The 15,963-nt window shown below is 43.9% G+C and overlaps 1 protein-coding gene across 2 annotated transcripts in view; it reads left to right on the top strand.

Annotated features, from left to right (window-relative positions):
- The first annotated feature begins 4,143 nt into the window (after positions 1–4,143).
- ADCY6 (adenylate cyclase 6) overlaps positions 4,144–15,963 on the top strand; it is a 61,995-nt gene continuing 50,175 nt past the window's right edge. Inside the window, exons 1-3 of one of the 2 annotated variants that reach the window (XM_026714714.2) lie at positions 4,144–4,354; positions 8,881–8,988; positions 9,539–10,388. In XM_026714714.2, coding sequence (XP_026570499.1) covers positions 9,540–10,388 — 849 coding nt within the window. In that variant the 5' untranslated portion in view covers positions 4,144–4,354; positions 8,881–8,988; position 9,539. The remainder of the gene's footprint in view (positions 4,355–8,880; positions 8,989–9,538; positions 10,389–15,963) is intronic. The other variant, XM_087925290.1, reaches the window with a different exon arrangement.

The following is a 15,963-nucleotide window of genomic DNA, read 5'->3' as shown; positions in this document are numbered from 1 at the left end:
AACAAGTCTTGGTGCTTTGATTACCTAGCTGCATTCACCATTTGATATCACAACATCCCTACCACAGGCACCACTACATACACAGCTGGCTAGATGCTGCTGGCTGTTTTTTTTTTTTTAAGCAATTTCTTCCCATCAAAAAGAAGGAGAACACTTGCCTACACAGAAATGACTGAATTAAGCTGGGGTGAAAGAGAACATCCTAGGGTAGAAGAGTAGGCAGCGGCAAGTCACTTTAGCAATTTGCCTCTTATATAAACATCTTTTTAAAGAAAAAGTCAAATTAAAGTCAATGGAATAATTCTGGGTAGCATCTCTATTGCTGCAGTTCATTCCATACATGTTATATCCTTATAGCTGTTACAATGCTTCTGAACTAAGTTTTTTTTTTAAGTTATTTATTTTGGTGCCCTTTTGGAAAAGCGTTTAAATATGAAATAAAATGTGCATATTGCTACCAAGTTATCTCTACCTTTATCTCCCTACCTCCTCCACATGGTTTCTCCTTTGTTTAAATGGTTTAATTGTTAAACTCACTGAGACAGGGACATGTCATTTTATAAAGCACCACGTGTCATGCTAGTATTATATTTTCAATGGCTGTGCCTAGGGGCTGAATTCTACGCAGTCTTCCTCAAGCCTTTCCTGATTATTAGAAAACCTTGCTTCTGAGGATGGTTTTTGGCTGGGTCTTTCCTTATTTTGATAACCAAGGATAGCTGGCCCTAATAATCACCCTTCCAGGTATCTTTGGATTATAACACCCATAATTCCCTGCCAGCCTTGTCCATACTTTGGAGGAATTCTGTTAATACCAAAACATCTAGATTGCACAAGGCTGAGTGTTCCAGGCTATTTTTAATTTCCTTTTAGTTTGCTTATTTGCTATATAATCTCCTTATATCCCTGTATGAATTTGTATATGATTATTAGTTATTTAAACTACAATACTTTGTGTCCCCTCCCCCTTTGTTCTGGTCTGTTGCTTTTTTTCTAATGATTTTATTTAATGGCTTTCATTATATTTTATTCTAAGGTGTCTTGAATTCTTAGAAAAGAGGATATGCATCTTGAAAATGAATAGAATATTTGGCACATTCTTTTTCTGTTTAATATTTTGTTTGGTTTAAGAGTCCTTATACATAGTGATGAGATCTGATTTTGGGCAGTGGTGAAGGTTCCAGGCTAGAAACCCAGCTGTGAGTTCTAATTCTACCTTAGGCAGCAAGCCAGATGGGAAAGTTGGACAGTCTCTCCTCTCAGTCCTGGGAAGGCGGCAATGACCAACCACTTCTGCACAATCTTGCCAAGATAACTGCAGGGAATGGTCCAGGTAGTTGCCAGGAGTCAACACTGCCCCCCCACCCCCCCAAAAAAACCAAAAACCAGGCAAAGCAGATAAAAAGACCTGGTAATGGTTAAGAAAGAGATGGAGGGGCTAACTCTGGCTGCACAAGCCCAAGTGTTAAGAACAAATGCAATACAAAGCCAAAATTGGGAAGATAGCAACAGAAAGCAAATGCCACCTTTGCAAAGAAGCTGAAGAAATGGTGGGCCACCTAGTTAGCTGCTGCAAGAAGATCGCACAGACAAAAGCATATGACAAAGTATCAACAAGGGTACACTGGAATATTTGTAAGAAATACCACTTGCCAGCAAGCAAGAACTGGAGAGACCACAAAAGACAATATGATAGAAACTAAAGAAGCTAACGGGACTTTAGAATTCAAACAGAAGATTACTTACCACATAACACCCTAGATTATTGATAAGAAAGACAAAAAATCTGGATAGGGTTAGGGTAGCAGCAAAATGGTAAAAGAAATCTACCAATAGCAATAGGCTCAATTGCAAAAGTGCAATTTGAAAACCCCTGGAGCACCACTTGAATGCCATCAACATTGACAAAATTATTATGATCCATTTCAAAAGGCTGCTTTCCTTGAAAACCTATGTCTTGTGAGGATACCTTTAACATCATCAGACAATATCTGCCTATCCAGGTCCTTGAGAAGGATTCGATAGGTAGATGATAAATGCGAAATCCAATCTAATCATATGGCTGACTGACCAATGGCCACCAATCATAATATAGAAACCACACTATCTCCACACATAAAAACAAATTAACTTGCAGCAGAATCATACTCTTATTCCAGAGAAACTTCTTTTACTCCAGTAGTTTCCCCCCCCCAAGTTAGAATAACATTATGTACTTCATTTAGTCATTACAACATTTAAATAAAAATGGATTGTCAACATTCAATCCCAAGGGATTCAAAATATCAAAATATAAGTTTTAACCTGTCTGTTACCTATAGCCATGAGATGAAGAAAGGAAAAGGAAAGGAGTGGGCGAAAGTACAATTTTGTACCATCTCTGAGAAGAGGTTTATGAAGTCCCAAGGTTCTAGAAAGACTAAAATATTCTACCCTTTTCTCCTCAAATCCAGAACAAGTAGGAAATTGCCTTTCACAAATACAGTACCAAGCCAAATTGATAATTTGTAGCATTATTTTTCAGAAACCATTAGAAAGGAATGTGGCAGGGAAAAGAACAGTTTTGCTTTCTTGCTGGCAGGAACCTTCTCAAAGAAAAGGAGAAAAGAAACCTGCTCTTTGAAGATTTGGTAATGTTCTGGCTTCCAGTTCAGGAAGGGTTAAAACAGCCACATGATACTCACCTCAAATTCCCATGACACCAAATATGATGCAATGGAACATAAGGACAAAGACACTGGAATCAATTAATTCATTAGCACCCCATTCCCCGTGTTTCTTGCCTGGGGAAAAGCAAATCAAGAAGGCCCAGGGGAAGGACAGATCTTTTGTTTCTGGGATAATCACTCCCAAAGAGTGCTTTAGTAAGTTGCTCTGTTAAGGAGATTTGTTGGCATTATTCCATAGCCAGCCAGTCAGGAAGCCAGAAGGGGTCTATGGGCTATGCCTAGCCACTCTGCAGTAATGCATGTTTACAGCAGCAGAAGGCTCTGTCAGACATGCCTTTAAAAGACTACACCAGCCTCTGAGGCCTCTTCCCAAATCCCCATTGGGGCTTCCTTCAAGTTAAGAATCTAGCTCCCCTCTTGGGAAGCCTAGAGGATTTGCCTTCTCTGTTTTCCTTACAAGTACAAATTGAGAGGAGTTAAACAGTTAGAGGGTGTGTGTACACACACACACACACACACACCTCTCCCTGGGAAAGCTGAGGACAAGCAGCTAACTAGCTGTTCCTTTTCCTCCAGGAGGAGCACAAATTATCAATAAACCTAACTTGGGTCTCCTCAGCCAATACCAATGTTTGCCAGCAGGGCATTTCTTAACCCATTGGCCTACTTCCCAAGGTCAAATGTCCCTCAATACCTGGATCTTGTCAGAGATTAGAACTAGGGCTACCTGATATTTTGGCAGAGCAGTCTCCTGGCCAATTTATGCACATAGGGAAAAAAAGAGCAAGCTTCTTCAGAGTTTAGGAGAAAAAAAAAATCAACAGGTGGCCACAGAGCTAAAAGACAAAGCTGGACTCCTCCCCGTGTTGACACTGTTTTGGGGGAATCGCTTAATTTGGGGTGCATACCTCCTTTATACTGGAAAAAATGCAACCGCAGGAGAGGCCCCATTGCGGAAGCTCTTGCTCTGCAATTAAAACACACGGCACAACACATAAGAACGACTGCAATAGAACCGAGGTTATGTTTCATCCAGGTGGTAGATGTTTGATATCCCCGGAAAATCAGGTTGAATGAGGGCAGGCTTCTAAGGCGACGAGTATCAATCACCCACCGCGGGGAGCGAGGTAAAAGCCACCGGGCCACCGGGTGCCCGCTTCCCTTTCGTCCTTCAGCCTGTTTGCAGCAGGTGCCCCCTGCCTGCGTTGGACAGCCTCTCCTGACTCCGTTGCCAAGCGCATTCGCTGCCAAGAATCACGGCTCTTCTCTGCACCTTGGAGTCTCTCTCTCTCTCCCCGCCCTCCACCTTCCTCCACAACTCCCAACGCGACAGGGGGGAAAGGGAAGCAGACAAAAGGGATCTTGTGCCTTTAAGGCCTCCCGCTCGGCGATCCCCGGTCGGGAGCGCACACAGAGTGGGGCGAGCCTTGTGGATCCGGGCTAGAGGGCGTTTACTCTGGACAACGCGGGAGGGGAGGGGAGGGGAGGGGACGGGCCCAGAGCGAGCAGGCAGGAATGGAGAAGAGGCGGCGGCGAGCGGGGGACACGCCGTAAAAAACACAGAACGAGGGGCTGGGAGACGAGAGCTGCCGAGCACAAAGGTGGGGGACGCTGCCCGCTTCCCCGCGCTGGCCCGAGAGGAGGGCGGCCCAGCTTTTCCACCGAAACCGCTCGGGCGTTGCGAGGTGAATTGAGCGAAGGAACGGCGGGAGGTGGAACGGGGCGCAACTGCGGCTCCCGAGCGCGCAAGGAGGAGCCGAATGGTCTGACCGAGAGGCGCCCGCCTTGCGCCTCTGGAGCCTTGGAAGCCTTGGCGCGGGGCGGGGGCGGGGGCGAGACAGGGGACGGGGGACAGGCGGCTCTGGAGAGGCCGGGCCTTTGGGGGGAAATGCTTCATCTCGAGAGGGATGAGAGAGAAAGGACGGGAAGAGGAGCGAGGAGCCCTTAGGCCGTCTCTACCTCAGCTCGGGGGGACGGCGGTCTACGAATGAGTAGGGGAGTCTTCGCTTAGATAGAAGCGCCCTCCGTTGGGGCGCACGACAGGCCGGGCGGTGCGGAGACTGCAAGGAAAAGGGGCGTGAGGACGCACCTGTCCGGTACACGGACTCCAGGCCCCTCTGTAGGCACCGTAGTTGCTCAGCGCCGGGAAAGTTCCCTTGCTGCAAGCCCCACACCCACCCGACTGAATGGGCTTGTCGGGGTTGCATCCAGTACACCGACGTGGGATAAGTCTCCGTTCTCTTTTGCTTCGGATGTTTGCAGGCGAAAAAGGCCTAAGAATTGGAATTCCAATTCGTTGCATTAAAGGGGGGTGGGGGACGCGGAGGAGGGGGTGGGAGCCTTGCACGTGTCTGAAATGTATGGCCTGGGCTGTCAGGCCGTCGGTCGTCGCTTTTTTTTGGTCCCCCCCCCCCCAAAAAAAATGTTTTTTTCTGGGATGCCTGAGAAAAGGGATGGTTGGAGCCAAAAAATGAGCCTAAGCTAAGCAACGCTTCAGCTTCTCAGGTCTGGAGAGGTTACTTAGCTAGAGGAGGAACAGGTGGGCTTTCCTTAATCTTTTTTCCCCTACTGCTGTGGTCTCTGGCTGTTTTGCACATGCCTCCTACGAAGAGGAGTGGGGGGGAATGAGTGAAGGAAAGGATCCTGCAATGTGGAGCTTTCTCCCCTATGCAATATTGCAAGGGGCCAGGCAGGAGGAGGAGGAGGAGGAGGACCAGAGGGGGTGGGAGAGAAAGAATGTTGACCTGTAACCTGCACTCCTGTGCTTTGGGGAACTTGCTCACGTGCCTGGCGTGCACTCTGCCACAAAAAAAGTTTTGGGAGGTTTATATGTATCCTGCCTTTTCTCCTGGTGCTCAAAAGGGTGAACCTATGTGTGTGACCCCCACAAGGACAGCTGTATGAAGAAGATGGGCCCAAAATTAGCTTCACAGTCCAGGGGAGAATGGGTCTACCCAAGCTCATCCAATACTGTACAGGTAGTCGTGAAATTTATATTGCTGAGTGAGAAGTTAAATGAATTTTGCCCCGTTTTATGACTTTCCTTGCCATGTTTGTTGAATCACTGCAGTTGTTAAATTAGTAATATAGTTGTTAAGTGAATCTGGCTTTCCCCATTGACTTTGCTTGTCCGAAGGTCACAATTGTGAGTCAGTTGTCAAGCATCCGAATGTAAATCTTGTGACCATAGGGATGCTGCAATGGGCATAAGTGTGAAAAATGATCATGTCACTTTTCAGTGCCATATCTTCGAACAGTCACTAAGCGAACTGTTGTAAATTGAGGACTACCTGTAATTTGCTAAATCTCACACACATACACACACAATACACACAACTAACACTACTAGGCCCATCCAGCTACTGTTGCAGTTCAATCACTGTTGGTATTCTTATTGTATCATTTGATATATTTTTCTGCATTTAGGGGAGTGACTTACTCTTGCTGGGAAAATGAATTCTGAGATGTGCTATTTTAGTGTTATTTAGTTGTTTTTTTCTCTCCAAAAGCATGCATCTGTCATTTTATTCTGCAAAGCACCCCCTGGCCTATATTTGTAGCCTGCCATGAAGCTGTACTTGTCTCTCACTCAGGCTGCTGTGTCCCACAGTGGAGGTGACTTGGCCAGAGTCCTGGTGGACTAGGATGGGGTTATTCTGTCTGGGTTCAGAGGGAACAGGAAGAGGGGCTGTGTTTTGGTGTGTTTCTCAAGTGCCTGTGATAGAAGGGTGCTCTCATAACATTGTCCCCATCTCCCAGAATAGATGGAGACAAGAATTCTGTTGAATGGTATTGGAATCATTCTCTGAAGAGACCGAAGCTAAAACCAGCTCTGGTTTTGGCTGACAGTCAAGACAAATAGAGTTTGAAAGGAGAAAACTATTCCAGTTTGGTTTCATGCTGAATTGCAAGTTAGGCTGCCCAAAGGGACAATGCTGGGAGATGCTTTTCCCTTCACACAAATGAAATTCATTGGGTCACACACTGGGATAAACTCTCTGGAACCTAGAGAAGAACCTGGACACATCATAGAGGGTTATTGGTTTAAGGAGCTAATTCAGGCCTTCTCAAACCTTACCTTATATCAGGAGTCCCCGAACTTGGCAACTTTAAGACTTGTGGACTTTGACTTCCAGAATTCCTTTGAGAATTATGCCTTATACCTTTGAGAAGGATTAATCAAGATGTGGGAGCATTCCTTGCAAATAAAACTAACAAAGCAGCTGTGATTTGGGACAATTTGGATGGATAACCAACTCTCAAAATATGATTGGGTTTTATTCTTGCTTGAGCTTTTTGAGACAAAGCAGGAGTGAGCTTTGACAAGTGTTCCAATTCTACCTTGCAAAAGTTGCTTGTGTCTCCCTGGGCATCCCAATCCATAGCTTGAGAACCCTGCTGGGTGAGCATTTGAATATTGGTAGAGTTCAGTATAAGGATCCTTTCACTTCTGGTTGCTGCTGTTTGTTGCAAAGGTCAGATGAGCTAGCAAGTGAAGTAGGCATGATAGGGAAGAGTCTTGGTATCTTCTGGCTGTTTTTATATCACAAACAACCTTCCCAACCAGGAAACATTTCAGTTTTATGGATCTCAACTCCCAGAATTCCCAGATAACAGCCCTTGTTGAAAACTTGCAGAAGTGACAGCCACATATCTGAAGGCTAACCAGGTTGAAGAAAGTGCTTATAGGTTTAGTTATCTCTTCTAATACAATATGTTAGGGTAAAGGGCTTGCTTTTTTTGAACAGGAGATGTATTCCAGGTATTAATACATTTATTTCTCTGTGATTACATTCATTGAAGACTAGTCCATCTGTTGTCTGGGCAGGGCTGACAATTGACTGCACGCTCACCCTCCTCTTTTTCAATGGAAATAAATGATAATTAGTTTCTGTGAGAGAAAGTGAAAACATGTAGGGTTTTTTTTAATGCTTCTTGCCTGTTATGGCTTTAGAAGAAAGAAGACCTTAAATTTAAGATAGCATCACCCTAGATATTAAAACTCTATTGCTTGTACTATAGATAGTCCTTGACTTATATCCACAATGTAGCTCAAAGTTTCCATTGCTAAGCAAGGCAGTTGTTAAATGAGTTATGCCCCATTTTACCATGGGTTTTTTTGCAGCAATTGTTAAACAAATCACCGCAGTTTTAATTTGTGAATTTTGTGTGGTTATTAAGAGAAACTGGCTTCCCACATTGACTTCCCTTGTTGGAAGGTTGAGAAGGTTACAAAATGGTGATCAGGTGACTCTAGGACAACTGCAAATACATGCCAGTTGCCAAGTATCTGAATTTTAATTGCATGGCCATGGGGATGCAATCAAAAGCTATGCTAGCTGGATAATTCTGGGAGTTGAACTCCACAAGTCTTAAAGTTGCCAAGTTTGGAGACCTCTGCTTTTAAGTCTTTTAAGTTTCCACCTAAAGAATTCTATCTGCTGAAAGACCAGGTAGGGCCTAGAAAAGGAGATTAGGTAGGACCTCTGCCCCACATCCTACTTTCTGTCTTCTCCAGACCTTGCAAAAGGAGATTTAGGGGTCAAGGCACTACACAGTTGTTTGATTACTCTGTTAAAGTTGAATGCAGGGACGTGGCTTAAATTGGGTTGAAATCTATCTGTCTTTTGGGATGAAGATAACATTAGCATACTGATAACTGTTTTGTTACTAGAGCAACCTCTGGATATACAGCAGATATTTGGCTGGCTGTGTTAGATTCTACCCAGGATAGTGGAGGTTTATAAACTGAAAGCAGTTACTGCTGGTGGTCTTCTTTGAAGTAAGTCTGGGGAAAAAAGTAGGACCTCCAGTAAAATTGAGTGAATTTATCTGAGAATCATTTTCTTAATGGTGTTCTCGTTGCAATGAGTGTAATCCACATATTTTTACTTTGTGTATGTACTGTGTGCATCTCCTGCAGTGTGAGCCTGGGTATGTGGGGAGGGGAGGGAAGGACAGAATGCATAAGTAATAAACAATTCTTTGTAGAAATGTCTGCTTGGATATGAAGGAAGGAAGCTATCAGTTCAAAGTGGCCTGAAATGGGAAGGAAATGTGCAAAGAGAGTTGTGGATGGGTAAAGACTTGGGAGGGGGAGAGGAAGGAAAAACTCCTAGCTTTGGGTTCCAGAGAATGAGTACAGCTAGTGCTTCAGCCATGGAATGAAAACTAATGTGTGACCAGCTGACAGTATGTCTTCTTCCTGCAGGTTGCAGCCTCAGCTTGATGAAGAGGAAATAAGAGACCTGACACCGAGGGTGCTCCTTTACGGAGACCCATGTCGCCTCATTGTGCCCTGTTCCTAGGGGCCTTCCAGGTACTGGGGCTTCTCCAAGGCCGAACAAATGATCTGTCATGCTAACAGGGATATCTGTTGTTGTTCCCAGAATAGGACTGGGACAGAAGCCTTTCCCCCCCACACACAGGTGTTAAAACTCTCCTCTGTAGAATCTCCTGATACTTTTTGCCCAGAATCTGGCATTTGGCAGGGTCTTGTCTTTCCTTGCCATCTTGTGTCAGGTTCCCTCTGGCTGTATCTCCTGCCCCTCAAGCCTGGTTTTTTTCTCTCCCAGAGCTACGTTCTTGGGCTATGAGTCAAACAGCTGAAAATATTCCTCAGAGAAAGAAAGCTGCAGATCTTTTGGGTCCCAGGGCTTTGTGTATGCAAAATGCTTGGACTCTGCAGGGAATGGGAATCCAAAGGGATCTCCTTCCCCATCCAGTTACACTTCACCAGGGGTGATTCCTGCAGTGGAAGCTGTTCGTGGCTGTTGAGCTGTTGGGGGAAGAGCGTGCACCTTGTTCTCTTGGAGAAAAGAGATCTCCTTTCCAAAGCTGCTTCTAACTCTTTTCTCTTTCCCCCACAGTATGTCCTGGTTTAGTGGCATCCTGGTGCCCAAAGTGGACGAACGGAAGACTGCTTGGGGGGAGCACAATGGGCCCAAGCGCCATCGCCCAGCACTTTGTGGCCCACGCTACATGAGCTGCCTACAGGACCAAGAGCTGGAGCGCAGAGGCAGTGGGGTGCTGGCGTTGAACTGTTCTTGGCAGGAAGACCACTATGGCAGGAAACAACCGCCATCACTTCCACCTGGTTCTGGAACCGGAGATTTGGGGCTCAAAGCTGTGGACCTGGGATTTGAGGATGGTGGTGGTGGTGGCGGCAGCATGGGGGTTGAGACCAAGGGGCTGTCGGTCAGCGATTGCGGCTGGCGCCTCCTGCAAGTGTTCCGCTCCAAGCGCTTCCGTTCAGCCAAGTTGGAGCGTCTCTACCAGCGCTACTTCTTCCAGATGAACCAGAGTTCTCTGACGGTTCTGATGGGCGTCTTGGTGCTAGCGTGTGGCATCATGCTGCTCTTCCACTGTGTGCCTGGCACTCCCAACTGGTACTGCACCACTGCCCTTGCCGTGGCTGCTACCCTCTTCTTCTCCCTCATGGTCCTCTGCAACCGAAGTGGCTTCCACCAGAACTGCATGTGGGTGGTGAGCTATCTGGTCATTGTGGCGCTGTGTGGAGTGCAGGCTTTGAGCACTCTCCAGGTCTCGCCACGGAGTGCCTCCGAAGGGGTCTGGTGGAGCATCTTCTTCATCTACATCATCTACACCCTTCTGCCTGTGCGCATGCGGGTGGCAGTGCTGGCTGGAGCCTTGCTGGCTGTCCTTCACCTGGTGATCTCTTGGTACCAGAACAGTACAGACTCCTTTGTTTGGAAGCAGGTATGGGGGAAAGTTGGGCTGAGGGAAGAGATGGTGGAGCTCCTTGGTGATAAATGTTTTGTATAACTGGCGGGTGGGACAGAATAGAAACCCTGTGCAGTACTAATTAAAGATGCTTTGTTGAAGGACAGCTAAAGCCTTTGGTGTCGAAGAAAGGCTATGAAAGACTAGAGGTGGTAAAGGCTTATTAAGGGGAGCGGGCAGCAGCCAGGTCAGGAAATTGAAGTCCTCCCATCAAGCAAAAGGAATGAATGAAGAATGAACAAGGCCCATTGAATAATATGGGAAGGAGCAAGTTCTGTGACCTTTCCCCATCCCCACAATCACTCCAATTGTGGATGGAGCTAAGTGGAGTATGCATGTCCTCAATTCCATTAAACATAGCTTGATCTCTGGATTTTGGTGGTGAATACATTTGAGCATGCTTTTCTTTACTGCTGTATGTTGTCTAGTTTCTTCGTTTGATGATAGCCGAAGTTTGCCTAGAAATCCATATAGCTGGAGTTGGCGCTACCAAGGTCGCTTGTAGCATTTGCAGCATCTCTATCTATTGTTCTGAAAATAGTGTTTTTAAGCTAATGCTGGGTGATCAAAGAGCCTGTTTCTGCAAAACCCATCATTTTGCTTCCTTTGCTATTACAATGAATTCTACATTCTTTCTCCGGTTCCTGTCCATCCCTTTTCTCTCTTCAGCTTCCCCGTTGTTTCTACAGTGCCACCCTCCTGATCTTATCTATATTTGGGATGAATTAAGAAAGGTTTTAATATAATGTGGATGAGAAGAGATTGTTCCGAGGGAGGGAAAAAAATCCATGTTATTGAATTTTGTTGCAGGCTAGACAGAAAACGCTTCCTGAACTGTTTTATTTATTGGTGGGTGGTCTGGCAACCCCTCCCTAAGCATTTGCACTTGAGACATCATTGTGTTACCATCATCAGTGGAGAACCAATGCTGTGTAACCTGATTTAGGAGAAACCCATTGGCTCTGGAGAGCATCAACTTAGGGAAAGGTGTTTTCGGATTGGTTCCATATTACAGGTAATCCTCGACTTAATGATCCACAATTGAGCCCAACTTTTCTGTTGTTAAGCAAGAGAGTCATTAAGTGAGTTTTGCTCTATTTTACATCTCTTCTTGCCATAGTTGTTAGTCACTGCAGTAGTTAATAATATAGTTGTTCAGTGAATCCGGCTTCCCCATTGACTTTGCTTCTCAGAGGTGATCATGTGACCTTGGGATACTGCATCCGTCATAAATACGAGTCAGTTACCAAGCATCCAAATGTGGATCATGTGACCATGGGGATGCTGCAATGCTTGTGAGTGTGAAAAATGGGACGTAAGTCATTTTTTTCAGTGTCATAACTTCAGTCAGTAAACAATTGGTTGTAAGTTGAGGTACTGAGTATTACTGTACTCAGTTGAATTAAAGGCAGAATATATTTTTCACTATGCATATCTGGAAAGAAAACATAAACGTTTAGCAAGATCTATGTTAATACGTAGTTGATCACCCATTTGTGCTTTTTTTCTCTCTCCTAAAAACCAACAACAGAATCTTCCCCTTTCTTTAGAGAATTTATCCTTTTGAAATCTGTCAAATATAGTGAATGATAGTTGCACAGGTACACCGCAATTAAAATGTTCTAAAGCCACCTAACATTCTCCTTCAACACGAATTATTTAACTTGTGGTGGCAAAGGCTGGGATAGAAATAATGCAATACTCAGGCACATAATGTATGCGTAAAGAGGGAGAAGATGGCAGAAAGGGAATGAGCCACAAGTGCGTGTGTGGGAGGCTGCATAGAACAATGATCTGATGTTCTTCTAGTGACATACCTGTGTTACCGTACTGAGATGAGTTCTCAAAGACTTTAAAAACCCCTGCAGCTTGTTCCCTCTGCTCCCCCCAAACAAGGAGTTCTGCTGATTTTTTTTTCACTAGTTGCAGATGGAGGCTGCAGGTTTTTTTTTTTTAACATTCTTAGGATAGATAGTAAAATGCTTATTTATCAATATAAATATTGTAACAGGGAAGGAGGGAAATTTTCATCTTCTTACCCCCCCCTCCTTTATCCCTCTGTCTCCTCTTAAGCAAACTAGTAAGATTTCAGTATTATTCCTTTTCTTCTGATCCTAGGGCAGGAATGCTTCCTTACTGGAAGCAAAGGCCAATCCAACCGGCTCCCATTGACCCTCCCTTAGGCACAGCTGGTAAATAAAGTAGATGTTGCTGAAGACGATAGGTATTTGGGAAGGGTCAACTCAACATCATCAAAGCATTCCTACATCTTCCAGGGCCTTAAGTGTAAGAAAGTATTTACTGAAATATGCTGCGGAACGGAGAAAGAACCTAACTCTTTCAAAGGCCAACCCACAGGACTGATTCTTTAGCCCTCTGGGGTTACTGACACAATTACTCCAGTGTTGCACATTGTTATATGGTTAGATGCAATAAAGTATTTTGGCTTATGATTGTGAGCTAAGCAATAAATGAACAGGGGTAAAAAAAACAAAACAGCATGGCATTAATTGGAATAATAACGTATGAAAAGTGTATGGCTGACAGGTGGAGAATTTTTCTTCAATTCTCCAGTAGGAGTAGGGAAAATTCAATTTCTCACCCTTTAGAAGTTAGGAATGAAAATATCAAAAGCTCACATCCTTTTTTTTAAATCCGGCAGAAATAAACTTGAGAAATATGCTAATTATAACCCAAGGGGTCTTGTCTAAGGCTTATTAACTGTCCACTGTGCTGTTTCTGAAGACATGTATTAATCATTCAGAGAGATGGCTGACTATTGCCATGACTAAGGAAGTCTGAACTAAAGATGGGGGAATGTAGCAGTGTCACAATTATGGCAATCGTGAAGTTATCAGCTCGCTGAAAATTTGAAGTATGGTGGCATGTCTTTATATAGGGCCTGGTGTGCTACACTGCTACCATCACTGTGTTTCTTGTTTCCTTCCAAAGGAAATTTAAGGATGTAGTTAATTTGCTAGGATGTAGTTAATTATATCATTAATAATAATCATTATTTTTCTTCACAGAATAGTTACTTGTAGCTTGGGTCTTGCACAACACACTCAAAAAGATTACTTAAAAATATAGCAACTGTAGTTGTACAATTTTTAATCTCAGTTGTGGATTTAAGGGTGGTTGGTTTTGCTGTTATGTTTTCTTTTTGTGGGGTGGGGTGGGGGAAGGTTTAGCAATTCCATTTTATGTTGTGTTGCCTGTTTGGTTAGCTTATTGTTTAGTGTACTGGTAAACCGGAAACAGTCTTAGTTTGGCAGCCCAATTAAGTTTGGGTTCCATGCTTCCAGCCCCCATGTCTTGAATTTGCTGCACAAGATACATCCAGTTTCTTCTTTGGTGCTTTGAATTATTTCAGATAGCTCTAGTCTAAATAGACTAAGTATATCCAGATACTCCTGGACCAGAAATCCCAGCAGCTGAGTTTTGCATGGCCAGCAGTGAGTTACTGATTTGTCAACACCTTCTGAGCCCAGATTGTTTTCCTCTCTTCCAATTCTTAATGGTAATCTAAATATCATTGAACAGTCTTGAGATTAGCAGATTTTGGAATCTGAACTAACATTCAAGATTCAGTTTCCACCTATGAGAAATTCACAATGAAAAGAAGCATTTACCTGCCCTGTTATTTGCAAGAGAGATTTTATTTTATTTCATTTTAGCCTCCTTTGAGAACTGCAGACAAGATTAGTTTGCTTCAGTAAAACTAAAGGTACTGTAAGATTTAATCTGTATTTTATATCAGGTTTCCCCAAAGTGATCCCCAAACAGTTGTTATTGCTATTATTGTTCGTAGTACTATTAATATGGTATTTGTAGAATTATTTTCATATAAAGTTTTGGGGGGGAGAGGGGTTGATGAGCAGTTTGAAACTTCATGAGGGGTTGATAAGTTGAAGAGTTTAGGGTTCCCTAATTTACACACACACACACACACACACACACACACACACACACACACACAGAGAGAGAGAAGCTCCATGGTACTAAAAGCAGTTCTGGAAGATTCTTTCAGTCCCTGGTTCCCTTTAAAGTAAGATTGCTGGGGTTGGAGAACCCTTCACCTTCTCTAGGCCTAGATGTTAGATTCTAATTCCTACCAGCTTTAGTTTAGTTTACTTTATTGTCACTGCACCTCGTACAACTAAATCAAACACCATCTTCAGTGCACATCATGACCATGACCATGAAAATAAACACAAACACACATCCTTCACCCTTCACACATTGAACCGGAAACCCCCGACACCACACCAACATTGCACTATACAGCAGAATTCCAAAGAGCTACTGCCCCAGGATAGAAGCTGTTTTTCAGCCTATTTGCCCTTGTTTTTATTATTCTGTACCGTCTGCCAGGTGGTAATAGTTCAAAAAAGGGGTTCCCAGGATGAGATGGATCTTTGGGAATGTTTTGACCTTTCTTAAGGCAGCGGGAGCTATAAATTTCTTCCAAAGAGGGGAGAGGGCAACTAATGATCTTCTGGGAAATGACATTAACCCTCTGGAGTGCTTTCCTATCTGCCACTGTGCAATTAGCAAACCATACAGAGGTGCAGTATGTTAAAATACTCTCTATGATGCAGCAGTAGAAGGTCACAAGCAGTTTTTCATTCAGTTGTTTTCTGAGAAGTCTCAGGTAGTATAATCTCTGCTGGGCCCTTTCGACCTTGGGCTGCAATATGGGCACCCCAGGTCAGGTCCTCTTTCAGGGTAACATCCAGAAACTTAAAACTGGCCACTTGCTCCACTCGGTCTCCATTGATAAGTAAGGGCTGCATGTCTGATCTGTTCCTTCTATAATCCACTAGTCAGCATGAATATGGGAAAGGATGGATGGCAAGAGTAATCCAGCAATATTTAGGGAAACAGGCATTTCACCACCTTGATTTACGATGTAAAATGTCATCTCTTTCATGGGTGCCCAAGTACTGTAGCAGATACAGTACTATAAATTCTAGTTTTGTGTTATGGCACCAAGAAGCAGTAGCAAATAATGCCTTTTTCATTGTGTATTTATTTTTTTATGTAGAACCTTTCCTGGTTTGGGGAAGATTACAGGGTTTTCCCCACTACTCTTCTGTGAATTAATGTCAGACTCAGAATTGGTCCATGCTGTTGGGTGACCTTTCACAAATATTGAGTATCCATCACTGTTACAGGCTATTTCAGGGAAGGAGTTGGGAGTAAGCTACACCAGAGGTACAGTGTCAAGTAATAAGAACCAGTAAGTAGTTCCCAGATAAACAAACAGATCTGTGATGTTTGGTTACCTTAATTGGCTGAAAAATATTTATTCAGCTAGAAATGTAATCCAGCACCAGAGTTTTATACGCATGGACATACATGCCTATATATCATGCAAGTTTGTTCAGAAGCAGCAGATGGCAAGCATTATCTGAAAAGAAAGTGGAAGTTTCAAAGTTCAGTGGTATAGCCGTGCATATGTTTCCATGCATGCCATCCAAGGTTCAATCCATGACTTCTCCATTTTCTTTTTTTTAAAAAGAAGCAAGTAATAGGTGATGAGAAAGCT

The sequence above is a fragment of the Pseudonaja textilis genome, chromosome 2 (assembly GCF_049901715.1).
Source record: "Pseudonaja textilis isolate UNSWEBS1 chromosome 2, rPseTex1.2, whole genome shotgun sequence".
In the NCBI taxonomy this organism is placed as follows: Eukaryota; Metazoa; Chordata; class Lepidosauria; order Squamata; family Elapidae; genus Pseudonaja; species Pseudonaja textilis.
Note: the sequence above shows the minus strand (reverse complement) of the source record. Positions and strands in the feature narration are given on the sequence as shown.